Source organism: Dunckerocampus dactyliophorus, chromosome 20 (assembly GCF_027744805.1).
Source record: "Dunckerocampus dactyliophorus isolate RoL2022-P2 chromosome 20, RoL_Ddac_1.1, whole genome shotgun sequence".
Lineage (NCBI taxonomy): Eukaryota > Metazoa > Chordata > Actinopteri > Syngnathiformes > Syngnathidae > Dunckerocampus > Dunckerocampus dactyliophorus.
The window spans coordinates 19143483-19170165 of NC_072838.1; the positions used below are offsets into that span (position 1 = coordinate 19143483).

Here is a 26683-nt window from a genome sequence, read left to right on the forward strand (position 1 = left end):
GCTTGCTCCGGGGTGGGGCGGTCAGGGGTGGCTTTGGCCGGGGGCTTGGGGGTGGGGCTGGCAGGGGGCTGGCGGGCGGTCCCTGCTACCTGCTGGTGTCTGGCTGGTCTCTGCTTCCTGGCCGGCGGTTGTCTCCCTCCCTCCGGGGTTTCCCCTTGGCGTGTTGGTGGATGGGCGGGGGGTGAAGTGGTGGCCGGTCTGCGGCGTGGCGGGGGGCGGGGCGGGCGGGGGCATCTGCTTGGGCGCCGGGCAGGGGGCCGCTCCTCTCGTGGGCCCTGTCATGCGGTGCTTGCTTCTCTGTCCCTCCCTCGCGCCTCTGGCTTGCGTGCTTTGTGGGTGTGGCCGTGCTCCGCTCTATGTGGGGTCCGGTGCTCTTGTGGTCGTCGTAGTGTTGCTCCCTTGCCAGCCGTGGTGGTATGCGGGGGGCGCGTGGGCGCGGTTCCCGCTGTCCTGGTGGCGGTCGGATCTGCCTTGGGGCGTGTGGCTGGTCCGTGGTGTTTGGCGATTTGGGGGTGGCCTGGCCGTCGCGGTGGCTCGCCCGGGGTGGCCTGGCTTGTGGGATGCCTTTGTCTGGTTTGCCTGCCTTTCCCTGGGGTGGCCCTCTGGGGCCTGTTGATGCCGGGGCTTGCGCCGGGGGGGCGGCTTGCGGTGCTTCCCCTGGACTGACACGCCGCGAGTGCCTCTGCGCTCTTGGGGCGGGTTCGGCGGTCTCTGGGGGGCGGTGCCGGTGCTGCGGGTGGCCCATGTGCCACCGCGGCGGCTTGTGGTTGATGTTGATACATCTCTGCCGCTCGTGCCTCCGCCGGATGGGTGGGGGGTGTGCCTCCTGGGCGGAGCGGCCCTGTGTCTGGGGTCGGGCGGGCCGGGCTCCGCTCCCTGGGGGTGGAGGTGGCGGTGGGGGGGATTGGCGCTTCCGGCGTGGGCGGGCTTCTTTCCGGTTGTGGGGGCGTCTCTGGGCCTGCCGGTTTGTGGCCCCCGGTACTCGTCTGCCTTTGTAAGGTGTGATCTCTCGCTGGTCTCAGGGGTTGGCTGTCCTCCGGCCCGCCGGCGCCCTGTCTTTGGCTGGGATTACCTCTCTTCGGCCCCTTGCTGGTCTTCTCTGTCCCCTCCTGCTCCGGTCCGGTCGCTCCAAATTTGCTTAATAACAAGCATCAAAGTCAAATAAATTCTGTATAACAGGGAGACAAGAAAAAGTACGTCCCCTTAAAAAAAAAGAAATAAAAAAAAATTAAAAAGTTGTGTTTGTATGCTTTATTATTCGTGTGTGTGTCACTAAATGAGTTCACCGAGTAACTTCGATGCAAACCCAAATAGAGGCGAGCTGCGGGAAACCTCATCAAGCGGAGGCAACGTCACATCAACCGTTTTCAACTTGCCAATTGCACGTGTCCGTGAATGAGGCTCCGCCCAGCGTGTCTCGGGAGGGGCGGTCGCTGTGTGTGACTGGCCAATCACAGAGCATGAAGAGATCACAGATCATATCAATGCGGTGGACACCAATATCAAATTTACTCGCAAGGACGCTAAAGAGAACCAACTAGCCTTCTTAGACTGCAAGGTAATTATAGGAGAGGACAGACAGCTACTTACAGAGATTTTTAGAAAGAAAACACACACTGACCAATACCTGCTTTTTGAATCAAACCATCCACTACAACATAAACTAGGGGTTATTAGGACCCTCCAACATAGAGCGGAACAAATACCAACTAGTGCTGAGGGAAGGAAAAAGGAGACACAACATGTCCAGAGAGTGCTCTCAACCTGTGGGTACCCGCGGTGGGCTTTTAACAAATGTCAAAAGAAGAGAGTAGGGAAAGAAACCTAAAAGCCCACAGAAGCAAAAAGGAGAGGAGTGGTAGTCCCTTATATAGCTGGGGTCTCCGAAAAACTCCAGAGGATCTTATGGCAACACAAAATTCCTACCTATTTCAAACCAGTAAATACCCTGAGACAAAAATGAGTGCATCCTAAAGACAAGGCTCCAAACCAAAAACAGAGCAATGTGGTCTATTCCATCCACTGTAAAGATGAGGAATGCAAAGAGCACTATATTGGGGAAACTAAGCAAATGCTCCAAAAAAGGCTTTATCAACACCGCAGGGACAATTCTAGTGGGCCTCAATCAGCAGTACATCTACACCTTAAAGCTACCAATCACTCTTTTGAGGACAGCGAGGTAAATATTTTGGCCAAAGAAAACAGATGGTTTGAAAGAGGAGTAAAGGAAGCTATTTTTGTCAAACAACAGAACCCATCATTGAATCGGAATGGTGGTTTGAGGTTTAATTTGGACCCTGTGTTCAGCAGGTTACTGAGACCGAAACCCACAGCTCTTAATCTTGCAAATGAGGTGGAGCCAGGGCCGAACCAGAACAATAGATGCTAACGAGCCAGTATCAGAGTCGTTCATACCCAACTCAGGGAGCGACACTTCCCTTTTATCGGAAGTGCTAATGGCAGGAGAGAATTAAACCACTACTCCGCCCAGGCTTAGTGTAAGGAACCAATAGGAGGAGGGTGTTGGCACACCAATTCCGCCCACTCTTACTGTATTTAAGGCCTAGGCTACCAGCACTTATTAGTTCGCTGACGAAGCTCTTCATCTGTACTTCTTCACAGAAGTACAGATGACGTCTCAAGAAGCCTTTCCCTCGATGGACAACTCCTGTACGACTGAGAGCCTACACAGACGTATGGATTATGTTATGATTATGATTCTATTTTATTATTCATATGGATTATGTTATGATTCTATTCTATTATTCATATGGATTATGTTATGATTCTATTCTATTATTCGTATGGATTATGTTATGATTCTATTCTATTATTCATATGAATTATGTTATGATTATATTCTATTATCCGTATGGATTGTTATGATTCTATTCTATTATTCATATGGATTATGTTATGATTATATCTTATTATTCGTATGGATTATGTTATGATTCTATTCTATTATTCGTATGGATTATGTTATGATTCTATTCTATTATTCATATGAATTATGTTATGATTATATTCTATTATTCGTATGGATTGTTATGATTATATCCTATTATTCATATGGATTATGTTATGATTCTATTCTATTATTCGTATGGATTGTTATGATTATGATTATATTCTATTATTCATATGGATTATGTTATGATTATATTCTATTATTCGTATGGATTATGTTATGATTATGATTATATTCTGTTAGTCATATGGATTATGTTATGATTAAATTCTATTATTCATATGGATTGGGTTTTGCTTTGCATTTCAATCAATGGGAGTTTTTCCAACTAATATCTTTCCTCCATCTTCTTTTGCTTATTGTGGGTTTGGCCATTTTGGATCTTTTCTGGAGGGCGGGGGGGGCGTGCTGGGCATTGGACAGGTGCTTTCCACAGCTGGGGCGGGTGGGTGTGGTGGTGTGCTCTGGCTTTGTCCTGGGATCTCGACTGGGGGCCTGATGATGTAGGTGAAGGAACACATGCTGTGGCATGGAGAGCAGGTAGGATTTCATAAGCTCTGCTCCTTCTTGCATGTTGAGCAGTGATGTATTCCAATGGAACATCTGCACCTTTGAAATCACTCAAACTAAACTTATCCAAGGTGGGGTGGTGGGGCAGAAGTCTGGAAGCCCAGACTTCCCTCCTCCCAGCGGATCCCAAGCCATTCCCTGGGTCTTCTCGAGCCCTCCTACCGGTCGGATGTGCCCTGGGGGGTGGTCGGGAGGCATCCTGACCAGATGCCCGAGCCCCCTCATCTGGCTCCTCTCAATACAGATGACAGTGCTTCTCACCTAATCTCTAAGGCAACCAAGCCACCCTACGGACAAAACTCATTTTGGTCGCTTGCAGACACCATCTTGTCCTTTCGGCTGCTCCCCAAAGCTCATGGCCACAGGTGAGGGTAGGAACGTAGACCCACCGCTAAATGGAAAGCTTTGCCTTTCGGCTCAGCTCTCGACTACAACAGATCGATGCAGCGTCCGCATCACCAATTCACCTGTCCATTTCTTTCAATGGAATTATATTGAAGGTGATTGTGTTTCCCGAATGTTGCTGTCCCCTGGCGCCCTTAACTTAAGCTGCCTAATCGGACAATAATTGTATTTTTTTTGGTTGGGTGTGGAAAGCAACAGATGAGCCAATGAAACAAGTGAATGTGGTTTATTGAAAGCAAAGGATGCTGGGAGTTTACTTCTTCTTTGACACGCCCACAGTGCGACCACGCCGCCCGGTGGTTTTGGTGTGCTGACCACGCACACGCAGGCTGAAAGATTAAAGACAGGACATTAAAGACGAACTTGAGACGACAGCCAACACCTCAGTGCTCAGCTCACCCCCAGAAGTGTCTGAGACCACGATGGGCTCTGATCTTCTTCAGCCTCTCCAGGTCTTCTCTCAGTTTGTTGTCGAGGCCGTTAGCCAGCACCTGGAAGTAGCACACGGTCATCAGCTTGGACTTTATCAGAACCACGCAGCCATCATATGGCACTGTCGACGCTAGTCAGACATCAGCATTCACCCACCTGGCTGAATTTACCGTCCTTGACGTCCTTCTGCCTGTTTAGGAACCAGTCTGGGATTTTGTACTGGCGAGGGTTCTGCATGATTGTGACCACACGCTCCACCTGCAACCACAACCCACAGCTTGGGGTCACTTTACAGGTCCATGGGTCTCAGGAAGCTGGGCTGTCTCAAGTAGAACACTCAAACCCCACTTTTCCAACGCCCGAGTTTTCGTACGATTCCATTTTGTACAACATTTTTCATCGAAATGTCACCTCTGTTCTCAAACAGTCTCTTATCGTCCAATACTATGTATTTCTTTGGTATTTGGAACCATGTATTTGTAAATATGATACTCCCAACATCGCTCATTTATTCACCACATCAGGTTATCATCAGGTGCCCAAAGTACTACAGATACTACGGTTTCCTGTAAGGCAAGTCACATGACCATGTTACACACTACGTCGTCTGCTGCATCAACAATACCTTCCATCCTGCCCAAAAAGAAGCAATCATGGAAGCTAATGTGAAAGGGAAAAGAGCCATGGAAAATGTTGACAAGTTGTTGGTGTGACTGAATCCTCCTCCTTTTTCCCAAAAAATCATCACCCATGAAGTTCCTTTATCCATTTCATTCTCATTTAGAATGTGCTTTTCTGCATGTAAAGGCTGTATATCACGGGTCACCACAGCTGTGACTCAGGACTTTCTGGCTTGCATGTAGCACCTGCTTTAAATGAGGCAGAGATTACACCAATGCTTTTTGTTTAGTAGCCCCTCTCTTTCCACGATATTGTAGCCAAGACGGCGATTATTGGTGGTGATCAAGTGTCCATAACTGAACACTCACCATTTAGTACTACTGGGTACTGACAGTCTACTGCACTTTGCCACGTCTCAACGTGTGTGTACTTGCTCATAACTCCTAACTAAGTGCAAGTACGCATGTGCACTTATGCACTCCAAAGACTAAGTGCAAGTACACGTGCATCTGTGCACTCCGCAGACTAAGTCACCAAAGACCTTACCTCCTCCTCCGTCAGCTCCCCAGCCCTCTTGTTGAGGTCAATGTCCGCCTTCCTCAGGACCACATGGGCATAGCGTCTGCCGACACCCTGAGGCAAGAACAAACAGGGGCTGCAAAACACACGACTGAACAAGATGGCAAATCATCAGCTTCTTTAATTACCTTGATGGCAGTAATGGCGAAGGCTATCTTTCTCCTTCCATCGATGTTCGTGTTCAGAACACGCAGAATGTGCTGGAACTTCTCAGGAATGACCAGAGACTGCAAAAATAAAATATAAACAATTGTTGGTCTTCTTAAGTGACATAGCAGCAGCACTCAAAACAAAAATAGCTAGCTGAAAGTTGTTGGTGTCAATGGTGAAGTTCGTCACGATTGCAAGCTGCAAACGTGACTAAATGCAACATCTGAGCGCACTAAGAACATCACTAACGCAGCTGAGGCTAACGACGGCTACTTTAGCTTCTACGCTCACTTCCGGGGATATTAGCCAGACGCTTTGACAAAACAGCATAACGTATAAACCAGTGTGGGAAAGATGCGTTTGACTCTTACGATAATCAAATAAAGGCGAGCATTACTGAGTTATTACGACAATCGTCGAGGATCGGCACCGAATCAAAGACACCTTTAAATATCTTTTAATGACCCTTACTTGCAAACAATTCTGCGTTTGAGAGCTCACACGCGGTACGCATGTTTCATAAAATGTCTAAAGAAAAGACGTGAGATACATTTGAGCTAGATGATGACAGATATCAATTAGATGCCAGCTTGCTAGACAAGATACTCACCATCTTGGAAGTTTGTTCCGCGCAAAGAGGAAGTCCACAAGATCTCGCGACAGTTTGACCGTGCGGAGGGCGGAAGTCACTCCACCACTTGAAATGTGTCCGACAAGCAACCGATGGCCAAGTTTATTATAGGTGAAACACTAAATAAGAACAACATCACCCAAGGGGATCGACCTGTTTAGAGTGTAGGGTAGAGCATAGCTGCAGTGGAGATTTTTGGTAGAACTTGAGTATATGCTTTCAACGTTGGCGAAAAGCAGTTGTATTTTGAAGAGGACGCTGACGTCACCTTAGCAATGGCGGAGGCGACTACAGTCTCCGCTGGGGTGGATGTCAACATCGCTGAGAATCCGACACAACTCGCCATGGTCTACTTTCAAGACGAGGTGACATTTGTTAGTATCATTGCTTGTTGAAGTGTGGCCACCCTTGTTCAACAAGCTTTCATTTCGCTCTCGTCCCCGAAACGCAGTAGCAGTAGCATTAGCATTAGCATTCCGTTGCTCTTAAGAATAACGATATGACCAACGTATGTATGTATGTATGTATGTATGTATGTATGTGTATATATATACATATACATGTGTATGTATATACACTGCTCAAAAAAATTAGAGGAACACTTCGAAAACACATCAAATCTAAACTGGGGGGAAAATGATCTTGAATATCTTTCCTGATAATAAGTGGGTGATGTATTAGTAACAAAATGATGCCACATAATTTAATAGAAATGAAAATGATCACCCTATAGAGGGGGGAAATCAAAGACATCCCAAAAATGAAAGTGAAAAAATGATGCAGCACACTGGTCCATTTGGCTAAAATGTCATTGTAGCAACTCAAAATGATTCTCAGTAGTTTGTGTGGCCCCCACGTGCTTGTACGCATGCCTGACAACGTTGGGGCATGCTCCTGGACCAGGGCATCACTGCGGTACCTGGACACATGGAGGAGATTCCAGGAGACAGGTAGTTACTCCAGGAGAGCTGGACAGGGCCGTAGAAGGTCCTTCAACCCTCAGCAGGATTGGTATCGGTTCCTTTGTGCAAGGAGGAACAGGATGAGTACTGCCAGAGCCCTACAAAATGACCCCCAGCAGGCCACTGGTGTGAATGTTTCTGACCAAACAATCAGAAACAGGCTCCATGAGGGTGGCCTGTGGGCCCGACGTCCTGTAGTGGGCCCTGTGCTCACTGCCCAGCACCGTAGAGCTCGACTGGCATTTGCCATAGACCACCAGAATTGGCAACTACACCACTGGTGCCCTGTGCTCTTCACTGATGAGAGCAAGTTCAACCTGAGCACATGCAACAGACGTGAAAGGGTCTGGAGATGCCGTGGAGAACGTTATGCTGCCTGCAACATCATTCAGCATGACCGGTTTGGTGGTGGGTCAGTGATGGTCTGGGGTGGCATATCCCTGGAAGGACGCACAGACCTCTACAGGTTAGATAACGGCACCCTGACTGCTATTAGGTATCGGGATGAAATCTTTGGACCCATTGTCAGAACCTACGCTGGTGCAGTGGGACCTGGGTTCCTCCTGGTCCACGACAATGCCCAACCTCATGTTGCTAGTGTATGCAGGTAGTTCTTGGAGGATGAAGGAATTGATACAAATAACTGGCCCCCACGTTCACCTGACCTAAACCCAATAGAACACCTCAGAGACATTATGGCGCCGCCAGGTTGCTCCTCAGACTGTCCAGGCGCTCATGGATGCCCTGGTCCAGATTTGGGAGGAGATCCCCCAGGACACCATCCGTCGTCTCATTAGGAGCATGCCCCGACGTTGTCAGGCATGCGTACAAGCACGTGGGGGCCACACAAACTACTGAGAATCATTTTGAGTTGCTACAATGACATTTTAGCCAAATGGACCAGTCTGCTGCATCAGATTTTCACTTTCATTTTTGGGGTGTCTTTGATTTCCCCCCTTTATAGGGTGATCATTTTCATTTCTATCAAATGATGTGGCATCATTTTGTTACTAATACATCACCCACTTATTATCAGGAAAGATATTCAAGATAATTTTTCCCCCAGTTTAGATCTGATGTGTTTTGAAGTGTTCCTTTAATTTGAGCAGTGTATATATGTATGTATATGTATGTGTATATATATGTATGTGTGTATATATATATATATATATATATGTGTGTGTGTGTGTGTATATATATGTGTGTGTATGTATGTATGTATGTATATATGTGTATGTATATATATATGTGTGTGTGTGTGTGTATATATATATATATATATATGTGTGTGTGTGTGTATATATATGTATATATATATATGTGTGTGTGTGTGTATATATATATATATATGTATGTATATATATATATATGTGTGTGTGTGTATATATGTGTATATATATATGTATATATGTGTGTGTATATGTATATGTGTGTGTATATGTATATGTACTGTATATATATATGTATGTATGTACTCTGTATATATGTACATATGTATGTATCTGATGGATGGATGCTGAGTTTGTTTTTCATGTTGACATAGAAGGGAGTACACAATGAAAATGTCAAAAGACGCGAAGCACTGTGAAATGCTGTCAAAGAAAATGGCGTTTTAGTTAAAGATGAAATGTTCTTTTTTTTGCTCTATGTGTTGGCACAAACAACAGTCAGCTTGTCTTTTTTGATTGGCTATTGTTTATCTAGGCTATGCATTCAGTTGCATGTTGATGACAGAATGTGTTTTTGCTAGAGAAAGGTTGTCATGAAGATAGGTTCCTATTTACCTTGGCTATTGTTTCACTGATTTCCAGATGAATGATGGGGAAAGTGCCCAGCTCAACCTGGGAGAGCTGGACCTGACCACTGATGAGTTCATCTTGGATGAAGTGGACTGTAAGACTCCCTCATCTATCCTTGATTTGTCTCTTGTGCGCATGTAGAGGATGGGTCAATGTCGTGATGATCATGTGGTGTGTTGCTCCTCTAGTGCACATCCAGGCCAATCTGGAGGACGACCTCGTGAAGGAGGCCCTTAAAACGGTCAGAGTCAACATTGGACAGAGGAAGGTGGACTGAATTTAGTCTCTGGATCTCCGTCCTGACTGTCATCTTTCGTGATTGCAGGGTGTGGACTTGCGTCAGTACTCCAAACAGGTGGAGGCGGAGCTTCAGAAGATTGAGCAGGCCTCCATCAAAGATTGTATCCTCTCTGTCTCGTCATGTTTTTGTCGCCTGATGTCATGTCAAGTCTGATATACGGTGTGTGGGTTCACAGACGCTACTGCAGAATAAAAGACTGCCGGGGAGATGGCACAGCCAATCAGGATGTACATGTGGGCTCATACTGTATGTTGGTGTGAAGTAAGGAAGAGGTTGTTCGTGTCAGCGGGACTTGCACACACTTTTTCTTCCTGAGCACTGGTGTGTCAGACATTAAGGAGAGTCAGAACATCGCTCTGCTGCACCAGCAGATCAGCGCTTGTGATGCCATACTTGAGGTGGGAAGATCCTCAAAAATTGCTTTGTTCTATGTCTGAACCGTGTGTGTGTTCCCTGCCAGAGGATGGAGGAGATGCTGAGTGGCTTCCAGAGCGACCTGTCGTCCATCAGCAGCGAGATTCACACGCTGCAGCAGCAGTCCCTCAGCATGAACGTCCGTCTGAAGAACCGCCAGGCGGTCCGCAGCAACCTTAGCCAGTTGGTGGACGAGCTGCTTGTGCCCGGCGCCATGATCTCGTAGGCCCGCAGAGCTTTCCTCGTTCTGTTGTGTCGTTGACAAGAACAAACAAGTGCCTCATACAAACCTGTGTGACCTCTTTGCTCAGAACCATCCTGGACAGTCCGGTGACGGAGCAGGACTTCTTGGAGCAGCTCCACGAGCTCAACAACAAGATCAACTTGGCCAAGGAGCTCAGCTTCCGAGAGACATTGGCCTGCTCCGACATCCAGGACATTGTGGACCGCCTCAAAGTCAAGGTGAGGTCCCAGTGAGACCCAGTCCACACCGAAACACTATTCATATAAAGCACAAACAGTGGTGTGAAAGTGTTTGCCCACTTCCTGATTTATTATTTTTTGCATGTTTGTCACACTTAAATGTTTCAGATCATCAAACAAATTTTAATTAGTCAATGACAACACAGCTAAACACAAAATGCAGTTTTTAAATGAAACTTTTTATTATTAAGGGAGAAACTAATCCAAACCTACATGGCCCTGTGTGGAACATAATTGGTTTATCACACCTGAGTTTAGTTTCTGTAGCCACACCCAGGCCTGATTACTGCCACACCAAGAAATCACCAAAATAAGTCCTGCCTGACAAAGTGAAGTAGCCCAAAACATCCTCAAAAGCTAGACATCATGCCGAGAGCAAAAGAAATTCAGGAACAAATGAGAAAGACAGTCATTGCGACCTATCAGTGTTCTATCATCAAAAAGATTGTAGGAAAGGCACCATGTTTACAAGGCATTGTGGAGTTTACAGAAAAGTTGTCACTCACAATCACTCACTCACAAGAGCAAAGATACTTTCTGCTGTGCAACAACAATGTAGGAAGTGCATGTGTGAGACATGTGGATGGCTGCTGCATGAGGCTGAGCCAATCCGTGGCCAGGATACTGAAGAATAACTTCCTGTGCTGTATAGTATGTGTACCCAGGCCTTGTATTTGATTTTATTTAACAACTTTTATGCTTGAAAATGCTTCATTTAGGCCAAGAAAGCATACAGTTTGCTTAAATATGAATATTTTTTACTACTAATAGGCTGTAGTCAACCACGAAACAGCAGCCATAAATGAATTAATTCCTGGAAAACCGTGATATAGTGGGGGGGTGATAATTGAAGCGTGGTATTGCGAGGGATGACTGTACAGAAAAAAAGTGCATCTTATCTTTGTCATGTAGGTGAAAAAGCATATTATTACTGTGAACTTCACTCTTGGCTCTTTTTTTCCCATTTTCGCGGTTGTTTTTTCTTTCTTTCCAAATATTTCAACTTTCTTCTTAAATAATCTTGGTAAATGTTCTTCTTCCCATAATATTTTGACTTCATTCCCCATATTGTAAATTTTTCCCCAACCTCATTTTTCGAAAATTACTTTATTTTGTTTTGTTTGTCATATTGTATTGTATTGTACTTTATTAATCCCACAGCAGTCTGCTGCTGAAGGAGCTGCTAAGGGAAACAACAGTGTCATGTAGGGGGTGAGAGGTGTTGTCCATGATGGATGTCAGCTTAGCCAACATTCTTCTCTTCCCCACTTCCTCCACGGAGTCCAGAGTATTCTTAATGAACCCAAAAGACTCATTAATATCAAAGCTGAATATTTTTGGAAGTTGGAGTGGGGCTTTTTTAGTTTTAGCTATTTTAGAAGGTTATCTGTGTGTGCAGGCGACTATTACTGTGCATAATTATTAGGCAACTTCCTTTCCTTTGGCAAAATGGGTCAGAAGAGGGACTTGACAGGCTCCGAAAAGTCAAAAATAGTGAGATATCTTGCAGAGGGATGCAGCACTCTTAAAATTGCCAAGCTTCTGAAGCGTGATCATCAAACAATCAAGGGTTTCATTCAAAATAGTCAACAGGGTCGCAAGAAGCGTGTGGAAAAACCAAAGTGCAAAATAACCGCCCATGAACTGAGAAAAGTCGAGCGTGCAGCTGCCAAGATGCCACTTGCCACCAGTTTTGCCATATTTCAGAGCTGCAACATCACTGGAGTGCCCAAAAGCACAAGGTGTGCAATACACAGAGACATGGCCAAGGTAAGAATGGCTGAAAAACGACCACCACTGAACAAGACACAAGCTGAAACGTCAAGACTGGGCCAAGAAATATCTCAAGACTGATTTTTCTAAGGTTTTATGGACTGATGAAATGAGAGTGAGTCTTGATGGGCCAGATGGATGGGCCAATGGCTGGGTTGGTAAAGGGCAGAGAGCTCTAGTCCGACTCAGATGCCAGCAAGGTGGAGGTGGGGTACTGGTATGGGCTCGTATCATCAAAGATGAGCTTGTGGGGCCTTTTTGGGTTGAGGATGGAGTCAAGCTCAAATCCCAGTCCTACTGCCAGTTTCTGGAAGACACCTTCTTCAAGCAGTGGTACAGGAAGAAGTCCGCATCCTTCAAGAAAAACATGATTTTCATGCAGGACAATGCTCCATCACACGCATCCAAGTACTCCACAGCGTGGCTGGCAAGAAAGGGTCTAAAACAGGAAAAACTAATGACGTGGCCTCCTGGTTGAGCTGATCTGAACCCCATAGAGAACCTGTGGTCCCTCATCAAATGTGAGATTTACAAGGGGGGAAAACAGTACACCTCTCTGAACAATGTCTGGGAGGCTGTGGTTGCTGCTGCACGCAGTGTTGATCGTGAACAGATCAAAACACTGACAGAATCCATGGTGGCAGGCTTTTGAGTGTCCTTGCAAAGAAAGGTGGCTATGTTGGTCACTGATTCGTTTTTGAATGTCAGAAATGTATATTTGTGAATGTTGAGCTGTTATATTGGTTTCCCTGGTGAAAATAAATAATTGAAATGGGTATATATTTGTTTTTTATTAAGTTGCCTAATAATTATGCACAGTAATAGTCGCCTGCACACACAGATAACCTTCTAAAATAGCTAAAACTAAAAAAGCCCCACTCCAACTTCCAAAAATATTCAGCTTTGATATTAATGAGTCTTTTGGGTTCATTAAGAACATGTTTGTTGTTCTATAATAAAATTAATCCTCAAAAATACAATTTGCCTAATAATTCTGCACTCCCTGTATGTGTGTGTATACTGTATATATATGTATATATATATGTATATATATGTATATATATATATGTGTGTGTATATATATATATATATATATATATGTATATGTATGTGTTTTATATATATATATATATAATAGTTTGACTTTGTTCTCATAACATTTGAACATTTTCCTTTGACAACTTTGTTGTTTCTCATAATATTCTGATTTTCTAAACTTTTTTTGTTAATACACTAGGTCCCCAACTTACGGACATCCGACTAGCGAACATTCGCGGATACGAACACAAGCCGACTGGTCTATATTTTATTTTATTTTATTTTGCCTTGTAGTCGCTCAATCAGTATTTATACTGCTACTGTACATGCTTGACCAGTAGAGGGCACTGTGACACTGCTAATGGGACCAACAGAAGCAGCGTTAGAGCTAATGGGACCAACAGAGGAAGAGTTAGACGCTGGGGAGATAAAGCTAAATGGAAAGCTAAATTATACAACCCGGACAGAGCGTGTGATTTAAAGTTTATGAAGAGTTAATAGGCCTGCTTAATTCTACACCACTCATAGAACACTACCTCTTTTAGAAGAGTCTAACGACGACGACCATTTGTCCTTTTTTTCAATAACTCCTCCTCCACCACAACAACGTATGCACGACCACTCCTCTTCAAAGGTAAAGAACATTTATCATTACGTATTATTATATCACTTTTATTATTGTTTTTTTCATTAATTATCCTCGTTTAATATAACTACTGCATCCAAACTCATATTTACATACATGCACATATGTATACTGTATATGTATACACGTATATGTAGTACCTATATCATTGGTAATATTACCTTTTTCCCTACTTAAGAACAATTCGACATAAGAACGGTCATTTGGAACCAATTGTGTTGGTAAGTTGGGGACCAAGTGTATTTCAACTTTATGCTAGTAAAATGTTGTAATTTTTCCTCACAATATTACACCATTATTCTTGTCAAATGACCACTTTTTCTTGTCAGACTCCAACTTTTTTCTCTTAATATGTGTCTTTATTCTTGTCAAATTACTGCAGAGTTTTCCATGTTTGCTGTTGTTGTGGTTGTGGTACATCATTCAAACGTTGTTTTCTCCACCGCAGGCAGTGTCAAAGATCCGAGAGTTCATTCTTCAGAAGATCTACTCCTTCAGGAAGCCCATGACCAACTACCAGATTCCGCAGAATACTCTGCTCAAGTACAGGTGCGTGCACATGCACGTGTTCTCTCCCTCCCTCATTAACAGCCGCCACGTGACTGTCGGTGGTGCTCCAGGTTCTTCTACCAGTTCCTGCTGGCCAATGAGAGAACGGCAGCCAAAGAGGTGCGGGACGAGTACGTGGACACCATGAGTAAGATCTACTACAGTTACTTCAAGTCGTACAGCGGCCGGCTGCTCAAAGTGCAGGTGAGGGCACATGCCTCCATGATGGCTGGTGACTCAGTGGGACACACCCAGCAGTAAGCTAATTACTTGTATTTGGGTACATTGTGTATACACAACACACAGCATGGAAACACGGGTGGATTCCAAGAGACTGATGGCGACTCTAAGCTTCTCTCTCTCTCCCTGGATCATCTTCTGGGAGCTGCATCCGCGGTCTTCCCGCTGTTTAGCTGGAATTGTCAAAGCAAGCAGACTTTATATGAGCCAGCCTGCTAGGAATATGGATATATCGTTTTCATCACGTTAGGACCGCATGCTGCTTATTAGTCTGCACTACAGTCATCCCTTGCTATGTTGCATTTGTTCCAAAAAGAATGAATGAATGATAGCTGTTTTGTGACTATGGCCTATTATTAGTCCAAAAAGACCAGTTATATGTACTATTGTGTAATATTACCTTGATGAGACATGACCTTACCTTACCTTACCTTACATGACCTTCACACTGCATGTCATCAGCCATGGCATGTCCCACGTGATTCTCCTCTTATTCTGTGTGGAAGTGGTACGTTTTTGGCTTCTTTGTCCTCACTCCGCACTCCATTTGAAACCCTTTTTTAAAGTTTGGAATAAATAAATGTTAGACTAACTAGTTAACTTGCTATGCTAGCAGCAGCCATCTGTCCCTGCAAGTGATCCCATAGCAATGTGGTGCAAACAAAGAATAATAGGAGTGGAAAGGTGACTATAGGGGTGTTATTTCACGTCTACAGGGCTCTAAAACAATTTAGAAAGTCATGAACAGGTTTTCTATGCTCTATGAAAATATTTCATTATTAATATTGAATCCTACTTCACAGAAATTCACTTATTCACTAACTGTGATAAACAGGAGGTGACTGTACTTCCAGTGAGCGTTGTCACCTGTGTGTGTGTGTGTGTGTGGTTGTAGTATGAAGAAGTCGCAGACAAGGATGACTTGATGGGGGTGGAAGATACCGCCAAGAAAGGTATGTTGTGTCGGTGTGTGTGCGTGTGTGTGTGTGTGTGTCATATGCATCTGCCCTCATTCTCAAGTCAAGGGCGGTAATTGGAAACGGATGCACCTTGATGGTGTTTCAGTGCAGGTGTGGCTGAAAGTGCCGTGTCATCCTGCTGAGATGTTGCCATGACCACAAACATCACAACTCAGATCAGTCAGACTGCATTCTGTCCTGAAACAACAACAAAGTGTACACACACACACACACACCAAACCCCATCCTGAAAGTCATTTTCTCTGTAACGTGCCTGAGGGTGGGCTAACATGAATCGTGCATTAATCGTATAATAATAATAATTCATGACTGGTTTTCATGTGACTCGCTTTGTTTCACCAAAATAAGAATTTGATGTGGTCACCAGCTGACCTTCAGATACTTGAATGCCTTTATGACTTGTTCCCGGCAGGTTTCTTCTCCAAACCGTCTCTGAAGAGCAGGAACACAATCTTCACGCTCGGCCAGAGGGGGGCGATACTAAGCCCCCCAGAACTGGAGGGCCCCATTCTGGTTCCTCACACTGCACAGAGAGGAGACAGCAGGGTGAGGCCCGCTGGTTGTTCTTCTGTCAAGTGGCGACACCTAGTGGCCTGTGGTGCACCTTGAGGGATGTTGGCGTAACCAAGCTTTCCCCCCTCAGTACCCTTATGAGACGTTGTTCCGCAGCCAACACTACGCCTTGCTGGACAACGGCTGCAGAGAGCACCTCTTCCTGTCCGACTTCTTCATGGTGACCGGAAACTCCGCCCTCGACCTGTTCAACAGCATCATGGGGAAGACGCTCAGCATGTTCCTGGTGGGCTCCGTCCCACTGTTCACGTAGAATACGTGCACAGCTTCTCTATGTGACATACAAAGATTCAGTGCATGTGTGTGTGTGTGTGTGTGTGTGCATGTGTGCGTGCGTGTTGTGCTTGCACAGAGGAGCATGTCCACGTACGTGTGCGACTGCTATGATAGCATCGCCATCTTCCTGTGCATCCACGTCATCCTCCGGTTCCGAGCTATCACTGCCAAGAGGAACATTCCCGCTCTTGACAAGTCAGTGTCTGCTCGCACATGTGCGTGCACGCGAGGTCATGGTCTGTGATCGTGCGTGTGTGTGTCAGGTACTGGGAGGCCGTGCTGGAGCTGCTGTGGCCTCGCTTTGAGCTCATCCTAGAAATGAACATCCACAGCATCAGAAACACGGACCCTCAGAAACTGGGAGTGCTGGACACCAGACCACACTACGTATGTCACACACGCATGCATGCATGCACGCACGCAAGCGCCTACATGCTGTGTGTGGTGGTTTCAGATCACACGTCGTTACGCTGAGTTCTCTTCGGCCATCGTCAGCATCAACCAGACGTTCCCCAGTGAGAGAACAAACACTCTACTGGCTCAACTGCAGGTAACATTCCGCTCCCCTCCACCTGGGGACGCTAACGACACCTTTCCATTCCATGTCCACCAATCAACACGCGTCTGTGTGTAGCTCCGCCCCTTAGCTACCTCACCAACACTTCCCAGTTTGTGGAAGTACAACTGCTGACATTAGAGGCAATTTGAAGGCTAAAAGTCAAATGTTTTCTATGAATTCATGGCGGAAATGAAGAGTTGTCGTATTTGACATCCTATTACAATTACACAGATTTAAAATGAGCTTACTTTGGGGAAGCCATGTCATGGGGCTAAACGTTTCCTAAACGTCACCTAGACTTTTACATTATTCTGCTTCAAATGTGGTAAGTCATGATAGAAATGCTGCCAATCATTTCATAAAAGAACCTGATGATGATGATGATGTGGGGAGAAGCAGTGCTTACTGGGTGATGCTTTTTATTCTGCATTTGAGCACAAACGGCCGACACGTCTTGCTGACCTTTCAGGTGGAGGTGGAAAACTTCGTGCTGAAGATGGCGGCAGAGTTTCCATCCCGGAGAGACCAACTCATCTTCCTCATCAACAATTACGACATGATGCTCAGCGTCCTCATGGTAAGTCCCGCCCCCAAGGGCGTGAAGGCACCAACATCTTCCTGCTTTGAGTACGCCCACGTGACACACACTTGTTTGTTGTCAGCTGATGATAGAAGTTTAGCTAACGTTAGCTATCATTGAATGTATCATAACAGCATGAATGGAAATTGTTGGTAGTTTCACTGAGACTGTGTGTGTGCGTGCATGCATGCGTGTGTGTGTGTGTACACACTACGACATGTATGTGAATACCAACAGCCATGAACGCCACTTATTTTCTTTGGGCTAAATGAAAATTGTAGACAAATGTTCCATCCATCCATCTTCTATGCCGCTTATCCTCACTGGGGGTTGTGGGTAAGCTGGAGCCTATCCCAGCTGACTTGGGGTACACCCTGGAATGGTGGCCAGCCAATGGCAGGGCACATATAGATAAACAGGCATTCACACTCACATTCATACCTATGGACAAGTAGAGTCACCAATGAAGCTAACATGCATGTTTCTGGAATGTGGGAAGAAACCAGAGTACCTGGAGAAAACCCACACACACTCCACACAGAGATGCCCAGTGGTTCTTCCCGACCTCCTGACTGTGTGGCCAGCAAGCTAACCTCTAGGCCACCGTGTGGCCCGCAGACAAATGTTCTGCAGTTAAATTGGTAATTGTGGAAAATACAGAAACACGCTAGCCGCTGGTGGTGGTCTTAAAATTTTGCGTATGTTCCCTTAAGTGCAGGAAAGTGATGACTGTGTTTGTGCAGGAGAGGGCAGCAGATGACAGCAAAGAGGTGGAAGGTTTCCAGCAGCTGCTGCTGGCCAGGACGCAGGTGAGCACTTCCTGTGTGCATTTGCAGATTTTATTGTGAAATATTTGCATGATAGTACAACAAGCTACCCCCACAGGAGTTCATTGAGGAGATCTTGTCACCACCCTTCGGAGGGATGATCTCCTTTGTGAAGGAGGCCGAGGCGCTGGTGGAGAACGGGCAGCTGGAGCGACTGAAGAATGAGGAAGGTGAGTAGCGTCCAGTTTGGTCCACACACACACACACAGAACAGTAATGTGACCTATTTTCATATGGCTCGTAAACTGCATGGCGTACATTCATGAGCATGTAAGCATGTGACTTCCTTGCAAAAGGGAAAAACCTGCTCCATGTTCTTGTCCTTCAGCTCGCATCTGTCAGCTGGTCCGAGGATTCTCCAGCTCATGGAAACAGTCAGTGGAGGCCATGAGTCAGGACGTCATGCGGTCCTTCACCAACTTCAAGAATGGTACCAGCATCATCCAGGTGAGGATGAGGGGGAATCCACGACCTCTGTGGTTCCGACACACACGGTGACTCCTCTTTCTGCCCACAGGGCGCCCTCACCCAGCTCATCCAGTACTACCACGGCTTCCATAAGATCCTCAACCAGCCCACGTTCCGGAGCCTGCCAGTCCGCTCCGAGCTCATCAACCTGCACCACCTCATGGTGGAGGTCAAGAAGCACAAGCCCAACTTCTGAGCTTCATCTTCTCCTCTTCTACCACCGGGAAAGCTTCCGTTGACAATGAAGAACACTGTCTTTTTATTTTCCAGGTGTTTCCAACTTGTCCACGAGACCACTTCAAAGTAAAAGTTGTAATTCCAAGAAGAAGTTCTTCTTCTACTTTGTGCCGACTGCTGGATCCTGCGCCGGTACACGTTTTAGCATGAGGACGCCTGCTGGCCAGCACACTTGTGTCTTTTCAGCTGTGAGCTCCAGGAGAAGGCGCTGTCGCAGACGCTGCAGTGAAACGGCTTCTCACCCGTGTGGGTCACCATGTGTGTGCTGAGGCCGCCCTTTCTAGAGAAGCTCTTCCCACAGAGTGAGCAGTCGTAGGGTTTCTCCTGCGTGTGCGTCCTCACGTGCTGCTCCAGCGTGTGGCGCAGCGTGAAGCGGCGCTGGCACACCAGGCAGGCAAAGGGCTTGATGCCCGAGTGCTTCTTCATGTGCTGCAGCAGCGCCGGATGGCGCGTGAAGCTGGCGTCGCAGCTCGAGCAGCTGAAAGGTTTTTCTCCCGTGTGCGTGCGCAAGTGTGCGTCCACAGCCGAGCGGTGCCGGAAGGTTCTGGTACAAAGTGAGCAGCTGAAAGGTTTCTCCTGGCTGTGCACCTCCATGTGGCGCCTAAGGTGGTACTGGTCGTAGAAGGCCTTGGCGCACACGGAGCACACGAAGGATTTGGCGCGCTCGTGCGTGGCCATGTGTCGTAACAGGCTGTCGTTCTGAGTAAAGGAGGAGCCGCACACGGAGCAGCTGAAAGGTTTCAGGCCGCTGTGAGTGCTCACGTGTCGGCTCATGTTCTCCTTCCGGGAGAACCTCTTCCCGCAGAGCGAGCAGCTGAACGGCTTCTCTCCTGTGTGGATCTTCTTGTGCAAGTTCAGGTTGGACTTGGAATAAAAGGTCTTTCCACACTGCGAGCAGGTGGTGGAAGTGTCGCGTGCTGTCTGAACTAGTAAACCTGCTCGTGCTCCACCACGGCAGTCTCCATCAGCCTCGCCCGGACCATCTTCATCTACACCGTCCACCGGGACCTTGGTGATGTCCTCCTGTTTGATGCGGGGAGTCTCCAGCCGGGGCTCTGCACCTACAATCACCTTGAAGACGTCTGACGGCAACACTGAAAAACAACAAGCAATGACGTCATTCAACACTTCAAATAATCAACTCTTACATCGCCAATATTCTTATATAGTCGATATTGTAAAGTTTCAGGTAAGCACGTCACAGCAAAAATCCCTCCAATAACCATCCTAACATGTATCATACTTGAAATATGTAATAAGCATTTACCTGCTAGTAACCTTTGAGCCTCTAGTGAGGAGCATAAGCAATTTAAAAGGTCAGCAGGTGGACAAACACTCATTCACGCGTCAACCTTGCTGTCACTAGCTTAGCAGCTAGCTTGGGCTAATGCTAGCGAACGATCATTCCTTGACTGAGATCACAAACCTTCCGTTTTCATCTCTGGCTCATTCCGCTGGTCCATCTATATAGGATTTAAACAAGTTCCCGGCGAGCGGTGATCCTTTCGCGTGTTCTGTTTCAGTTTATAGTAAACTAACCTTCGCGTTTTACTGCGCTTCATTGGGAGACAAAAGATGCTGCACGACGCATGTCGCCCCCAGAGGACTGGAGTGTGTAAACAGGCTTTCACTGTTAAGATGATAGTGTGTGACCTTGGATCATTACAAAGTGATGTATACAAAAGTACAGTAGTATTACCATAAATACACAATACAGTACACAATACAAGATGAACGTGCAGCAGCAGAGTGATAAATGATTAATGATAGTGATTAATGATGTGTTAGCTTAGCATTGTCCACCCCAATGACACTTGGTGTTCCCTCTTTTCAGGCGGAAGCGTTTCAAAATAAAAGCGCAGTATGTGGATGATAAAACAAAGCTGCTGAGGGTCCTTTTGGAAGGCTTTTATTGACAAGGACAAGCACAAGAACCAAAAGACATTTCACAGCAGAAGGTTCTATCAGCTTATTGGTCGGGCGGCGCACTTCCGGTACACTTGTGACTCAGCAGGTTGACCTTCTGAGTGAAGCCTTTGTCACAAACGCTGCAGCTGAAGGGTTTCTCCCCCGTGTGCGTCCTCATGTGGATCCTGACGTTGCCCTTCACCGAGAAGCTCTTGTCACAGATGGAGCACGAGTACGGCTTGTGTCCCGTGTGGACCCTCATGTGGGATGTCATGTTCACCCTCTGCCGGAAGCTTTTCCCGCAGAAGGGACAGGAGAAAGGTTTCTCTCCTGTGTGTCTCCTCATGTGGGTCTTCAAGTAGTCCTTGCGAGCGAAGGTCTCGCCGCACACGGAGCAGCTAAAGGGCTTCTCCTGCGTGTGCGTCCTGGTGTGTTGGACCAGCGCCTGGCTGTGGATGAAGCTGCTCCCGCACACCGAGCACGAGAACGGCTTCTCGCCTGTGTGAGTCCGCATGTGTTTGAGCAGGTCTCCTTTCTGGCGGGAGCTCTTCCCGCACACCGAGCACACGTACGGTTTCTCCCCCGAGTGCGTCTTCTTGTGTCTCTTCAGGCGCAAGGCGTTCAGGAAGCTTTTGCCGCAGTCGGAGCAGGTGGTGGATGCGCCGCCGCCAACCGCTTGGGAACTTTTCAGCGGCGCATCGTCACTGGACCGGGTCCACTCCTCATCGCTGCTGTCGCTCTCACGGTGGGGGGGGGAATTAGCTTGCTCCTCATCGTCTTGGCCCACCTCACTCTTCACGCGGGCCGTGGCGACGTTGTCCTCTTCCTGTTTGACCTGGGGGGGCTCCGGCTCATCCTGCTCCTCTTTCCCCACCACCACCTGCTGCACGTCCTCGGGAGTCTCTGGAAGACAGGAAGTGCAAGCACCGAATTCAACACCACGAAGAAATCCTAATACTGGCGACCTCTAATGGTCAAAGTCGCCAATGTTTTTCATTGGCAAACTTCCCCAAGGCCACAGCCACAAATGAAGGGACGCAACTTTGCCATTTTGATCTTTTGTAAGATATGCTAACAGGCTATTTACCAGGGTGTTTCATCTCAGCTTTGGTGGGAAAGGTGGGAAAAAAAGCCCATTATTAACATCAACTTTGCTCTTTGATCTTTTTTTCCCCCCATTTTTGCTGTTTTTTCCCACATATTTCACCTTTCTTCTTAAATAATCTTCATAAATTTTCTCTTGTTAATATTTTGACTGTATTCCCATAATATTATAACCTTTTACCCCAACCTATTTTTCCAAATATGACAACCTTGTGTTTGAATATTATTGCGATTTTTTAAGTAAAATATTTAAACTCTATGCCACTAAAATGATGTTCTTTTTCCTCATAACAAAATTGAGACAACTTTTAATATTTTTGAATGTATTCTCATGAAATGAGAACTGTTTTTTCCATATCTGCTGTCTTTCCCCCCCCCCAACTTTTTTCTAGTAGATGCATCCATCCATCTTCTACCGCTTATCTGAGATCGGGTCGCGGGGGCAACAGCCTAAGCAGGGAGGCCCCAATTTTTCCTCTCCCCAGCCACTTCGTCCAGCTCCTCCCGGCGGATCCCGAGGCGTTCCCAGGCCAGTTGGGAAACATAGTCTCTCCAACGTGTCCTGGGTCTTCCCCGAGGCCTTCTACCGGTCGGACTTGCCCTGAACACCTCCCCAGGGAGGCGTCCGGGAGGCATCCTGACCAGATGCCCAAGCCACCTCATCTGGCTCCTCTCAATGCGGAGGAGCAGCGGTTCTACTCCGAGTCTCTCCCGGATGACAGTGCTTCTCACCCTATCTCTAAGGGAGAGCCCAGCCACCCTACGGAGAAAACTCATTTCGGCCGCTTGTACCCGCGATCTTGTCCTTTCGGTCATTATCCAAAGCTCATGACCATAGGTGAGGGTAGGAACGTAGATCGACCAGTAAATTGAGAGCTTTGCCTTTTGGCTTAGCTCTCTCTTCACCACAACAGACCGATGTAGAGTCTGCATCACTGCAGACGCCGCACCAATTCGCTTATCGATCTCGCATTCCATCCTTCCCTCACTCGTGAATAAGACCCCAAGGTACCTAAACTCCTCCACTTGGGGCAGGATCTCATCCCCGACCTGGAGATGGCATTCCACCCTTTTCCGGGCGAGAACTATGGACTCGGACTTGGAGGTGCTGATTCTCATCCCGGCCGCTTCGCACTCGGCTGCGAACCGATCCAGTGAAAGTTGAAGTTCACGGCTTGATGAAGCCAGCAGGACCACATCATCTGCAAAAAGCAGAGACTCAATCCTGCAGCCACCAAACCGGAACCCCTCAACGCCCTGGCTGCGCCTAGAAATCCTGTCCATAAAAATAATGAACAGAATTGGTGACAAAGGGCAGCCCTGGCGGAGTCCAACCCTCACTGGAAACGGGTCCGACTTACTGCCGGCAATGCGAACCAAACTCTGACACCGGTCATACAGGGAACGAACAGCTTGAATTAGCTGGTCCGATACCCCATACTCCCGGAGTACTCCCCACAAAATTCCTCGAGGAACACGGTCGAATGCCTTCTCCAAGTCCACAAAACACATGTAGACTGGTTGGGCAAACTCCCATGCACCCTCAAGGACCCTGCTGAGAGTGTAGAGCTGGTCCACAGTTCCACGACCAGGACGAAAACCACACTGCTCCTCCTGAATCCGAGATTCAACTATCCGGCGGATCCTCCTCTGCAGAACCCCTGAATAGACCTTACCAGGGAGGCTGAGGAGTGTGATTCCACGATAGTTGGAACACACCCTCCGGTCCCCCTTCTTAAAAAGGGGAACCACCACCCCGGTCTGCCAATCCAGAGGCACTGCCCCCGATGTCCACGCGATGCTGCAGAGTCGTGTCAACCAAGACATGCCTACAGCATCCATGGCCTTAAGGAACTCCGGGCGGATCTCATCCACCCCCGGGGCCCTGCCACCGAGGAGCTTTTTGACAACCTCAGCAACCTCAGCCCCAGAGATAGGAGAGCCCACCGTGGAGTCCCCAGGCTCTGCTTCCTCATAGGAAGACGTGTCGGTGGGATTGACGAGGTCTTCGAAGTATTCTTTCCACCGATCCACAACATCCCGAGTTGAGGTCACCATCCCCACCATACACTGTGTTGACTGTGCACTGCTTCCCCCTCCTGAGACGCCGAATGGTGGTCCAGAATCTCTTCGAAGCCGTCCGGAAGTCGTTCTCCATGGCTTCTCCAAACTCCTCCCATGTCCGAGTTTTTGCCTCAGCGACTGCCAGAGCCGCAGACCGCTTGGCCTGCCGATACCTGTCAGCTGCTTCCGGAGTCCCATGAACCAAAAAGGCCCGATAGGACTCCTTCTTCATCTTGACGGCATCCCTCACCACTGGTGTCCACCAACGGGTTCTGGGATTACCGCCACGACAGGCGCCAACCACCTTACGGCCACAGCTCCGATCAGCTGCCTCGACAATAGAGGCACGGAACATGGCCCATTCAGACTCAATGTCCGCCACCTCCCTCGGAACATGGTCGAAGCTCTCCCGGAGGTGGGAGTTGAAACTCCTTCTGACAGGGGACTCTGCCAATCGTTCCCAGCAGACCCTCACAATACGTTTGGGCCTGCCAGGTCTGACCGGTATCCTCCCCCACCATCGGAGCCAACTTACCACCAGGTGGTGATCAGTTGACAGCTCCGCCCCTCTCTTCACCCGAGTGTCCAAAACATATGGCCGCAAGTCCAATGATACGACCACAAAGTCAATCATGGAAGTGCGGCCTAGGGTGTCCTGGTGCCAAGTGCACATGTGGACACCCTTGTGCTTGAACATTGTGTTTGTTATCGACAATCTGTGACGAGCACAGAAGTCCAATAACAAAGCACCGCTCGGGTTCAGATCAGGGGGGCCGTTCCTCCCAATCACGCCTCTCCAGGTCTCACTGTCGCTGCCAACGTGAGCATTGAAGTCCCCCAGCAGAACAAGGGAATCGCCTGAGGGAGCACTCTCCAGTACTTCCTCTAGAGACTCCAAAAAAGGTGGGTATTCTGAACTGCTGTTTGGCGCATAAGCACAAACAACAGTCAGGACCCGTCCCCCCACTCAAAGGCGGAGGGAAACTACCCTCTCGTTCACCGGGTTAAACTCCAACATGCCGGCCACAAGCCGGGGCGCAACAAGAATTGCCACCCCTGCCCGTCGCCTCTCACTGCTGGCAACGCCAGAGTGGAACAAGGTCCAACCCCTCTCAAGAGGACTGGTTCCAGAGCCCTTGCTGTGCGTTGAGGTGAGTCCGACTATATCTAGCCGGAACTTCTCAACCTCATGCACCAGCTCAGGCTCTTTCCCTACCAGAGAGGTGACATTCTATATCCCTAGAGCTAGTTTCTGTAGCTGAGGATTGGACCGCCAAGGTCCCCGCCTTCAGCTGTCACCCAGCTCACTCTGCACCCGACCCCTTTGGCCCCTCCCATGAGTGGTGAGCTCATTGGAGGGGGGACCCATGTTGTCTCTTCGGGCTGTGCCCGGCCGGGCCCCATGGGCGTAGGCCCGGCCACCAGACGCTCGCCATCGTGCCCCTCCTCCAGGCCTGGCTCCAGAGGGGGGCCCCGGTGACCCGCGTCCGGGCAAGTTCTTGTAGATGTTCTCATAATATTATGGCTTTTTCCCCAACCTAATCTTCCAAAAATGTAAAACTTTGTTTTCTTGTAATAATATGACTACACAAAACTAACTTTAACATTTCAACTTTCTGCTACTAAAATGAGGTCATTTTTCTTCATGTTACGTAATTCTCCATTCATTACGACTTTTTCTCTTTAGATTACAACTTCTTTTTTGTAATATTTTGACTTTGCCTTCTTTTTTCTTTGCTAGACCTTGCTGTTTTATTAAAGTGTTCTTGTAAAATGATATGAATGAATGAAGGTGAGCTGGAGCTGATCCCACTTGACCATGTCGATCACAGAGCGCAGATATCGGCCACATGAAGTCACAGTATATGTATACTGCACGAGCATCCACGAGCAGCGTTCCGGCGCGAGAGCGTCCAAGCGGAAGTAAAAAACCTGCCTGACTGCATCCGGCTTGATTCTGCGGGATTCTGCAGCTTGACATCCAGCAGCTTCTTCTGGCGGCAGAGTTCCCACTCGGACTGCTTCATCCTCACCTCGTAGTCGTTGACGACGCCCTCCAGCAGGACCACGATGTCGTCCGCGGCGGCCGCGAGCCGCTCGGTGAGCAGCGACCTCAGCAGCGGAAGTCGAGACGCCTCTTCTTCTTTTTGCAGCCGCAGCAGGAAATCCTCGACCGCGGCGCTCATCCGCTGGCGAACCGACACCCGCAGAAGCTGCACGGAGCACATCGGGGCGGCTCTTTTGGAGCAGCTTTGTACAAACACTGCCGCACGCCACTGCAGTTCCGCGTCAGCAAACATACACTTCCGGTAGCGCCAGGTGGCGCTGGGGGAGCAGCGCCACTCGCAGGAAGGGAGGACAAATGACAAGCAGAACAACGTCTACCTTTCAGTGGGAGAAACTTTGACTCCGAGCTCCTCAGCTGGGCCAGGATGACCTTTGTCAACATGAAGAACATCTGACGACCTGCTTGCAGATGTTTGGAGGACATGAAGATGATGAAGATTCAGGATGGTCTTCTTCGTTTGAACTTTGACCTTGTC

At 47.7% G+C, this 26683-nt stretch overlaps 3 protein-coding genes across 4 annotated transcripts; 1 reads left to right on the forward strand and 2 right to left on the reverse strand.

Moving 5' to 3' along the window:
• Positions 1-4155: 4155 nt before the first annotated feature.
• rps18 (ribosomal protein S18) lies at positions 4156-6413 on the reverse strand. The gene is made up of 6 exons (XM_054763593.1): positions 6339-6413; positions 5707-5805; positions 5546-5632; positions 4535-4636; positions 4346-4437; positions 4156-4275 (listed from the first exon to the last, which is right to left on the reverse strand). The coding sequence occupies exons 1-6, from the start codon at positions 6339-6341 to the stop codon at positions 4200-4202; spliced, it is 459 nt and encodes a 152-aa protein (XP_054619568.1). The 5' UTR covers positions 6342-6413; the 3' UTR covers positions 4156-4199.
• Position 6414: 1 nt separating this feature from the next.
• On the forward strand, positions 6415-22335 carry vps52 (VPS52 subunit of GARP complex). Of its 2 annotated transcripts, none has more exons than XM_054763590.1 (20): positions 6415-6733; positions 9133-9214; positions 9309-9361; positions 9446-9521; positions 9752-9819; positions 9882-10057; positions 10147-10297; positions 14224-14324; positions 14396-14528; positions 15460-15517; positions 15957-16090; positions 16188-16343; positions 16470-16588; positions 16657-16780; positions 16848-16943; positions 17422-17529; positions 18276-18341; positions 18418-18529; positions 18688-18806; positions 18877-22335. In XM_054763590.1, exons 1-20 carry the CDS (start codon positions 6635-6637, stop codon positions 19021-19023), a joined length of 2178 nt encoding a protein of 725 aa, XP_054619565.1. In that variant the 5' UTR covers positions 6415-6634; the 3' UTR covers positions 19024-22335. The 2 variants fall into 2 exon arrangements, with proteins under 2 accessions (XP_054619565.1, XP_054619567.1); XM_054763592.1 differs by having other exon boundaries at positions 6415-6724.
• LOC129173639 (oocyte zinc finger protein XlCOF6-like) lies at positions 18316-26564 on the reverse strand. The gene is made up of 4 exons (XM_054764697.1): positions 26077-26564; positions 21037-21875; positions 20764-20785; positions 18316-20158 (listed from the first exon to the last, which is right to left on the reverse strand). The coding sequence occupies exons 1-4, from the start codon at positions 26438-26440 to the stop codon at positions 19206-19208; spliced, it is 2178 nt and encodes a 725-aa protein (XP_054620672.1). The 5' UTR covers positions 26441-26564; the 3' UTR covers positions 18316-19205.
• Between the last annotated feature and the right edge of the window lie 119 nt (positions 26565-26683).

What these genes read in the sequence shown, in the direction of transcription:
- rps18 (XM_054763593.1), bottom strand. An exon ending in TCGCCATTACTGCCATCAAG is followed by an intron (nt 5,633 to 5,706) that starts GTAATTAAAGAA and finishes TTCTTGCCTCAG; the next exon opens with GGTGTCGGCAGACGCTATGC. An exon ending in GGGAGCTGACGGAGGAGGAG is followed by an intron (nt 4,637 to 5,545) that starts GTAAGGTCTTTG and finishes TTGTGGTTGCAG; the next exon opens with GTGGAGCGTGTGGTCACAAT.
- vps52 (XM_054763590.1), top strand. Translation starts at nt 6,635, where the DNA reads ATGGCGGAGGCGACTACAGTCTCCGCTGGGGTGGATGTCAACATCGCT. An exon ending in GCCGGCTGCTCAAAGTGCAG is followed by an intron (nt 14,529 to 15,459) that starts GTGAGGGCACAT and finishes GTGTGGTTGTAG; the next exon opens with TATGAAGAAGTCGCAGACAA. An exon ending in AGACGCTCAGCATGTTCCTG is followed by an intron (nt 16,344 to 16,469) that starts GTGGGCTCCGTC and finishes GTGCTTGCACAG; the next exon opens with AGGAGCATGTCCACGTACGT.
- LOC129173639 (XM_054764697.1), bottom strand. Translation starts at nt 26,440, where the DNA reads ATGTTTGCTGACGCGGAACTGCAGTGGCGTGCGGCAGTGTTTGTACAA. An exon ending in ATCAAGCCGGATGCAGTCAG is followed by an intron (nt 21,876 to 26,076) that starts GCAGGTTTTTTA and finishes CCTGTCTTCCAG; the next exon opens with AGACTCCCGAGGACGTGCAG. An exon ending in GAAGTGCGCCGCCCGACCAA is followed by an intron (nt 20,786 to 21,036) that starts TAAGCTGATAGA and finishes CATCTTGTATTG; the next exon opens with TGTACTGTATTGTGTATTTA.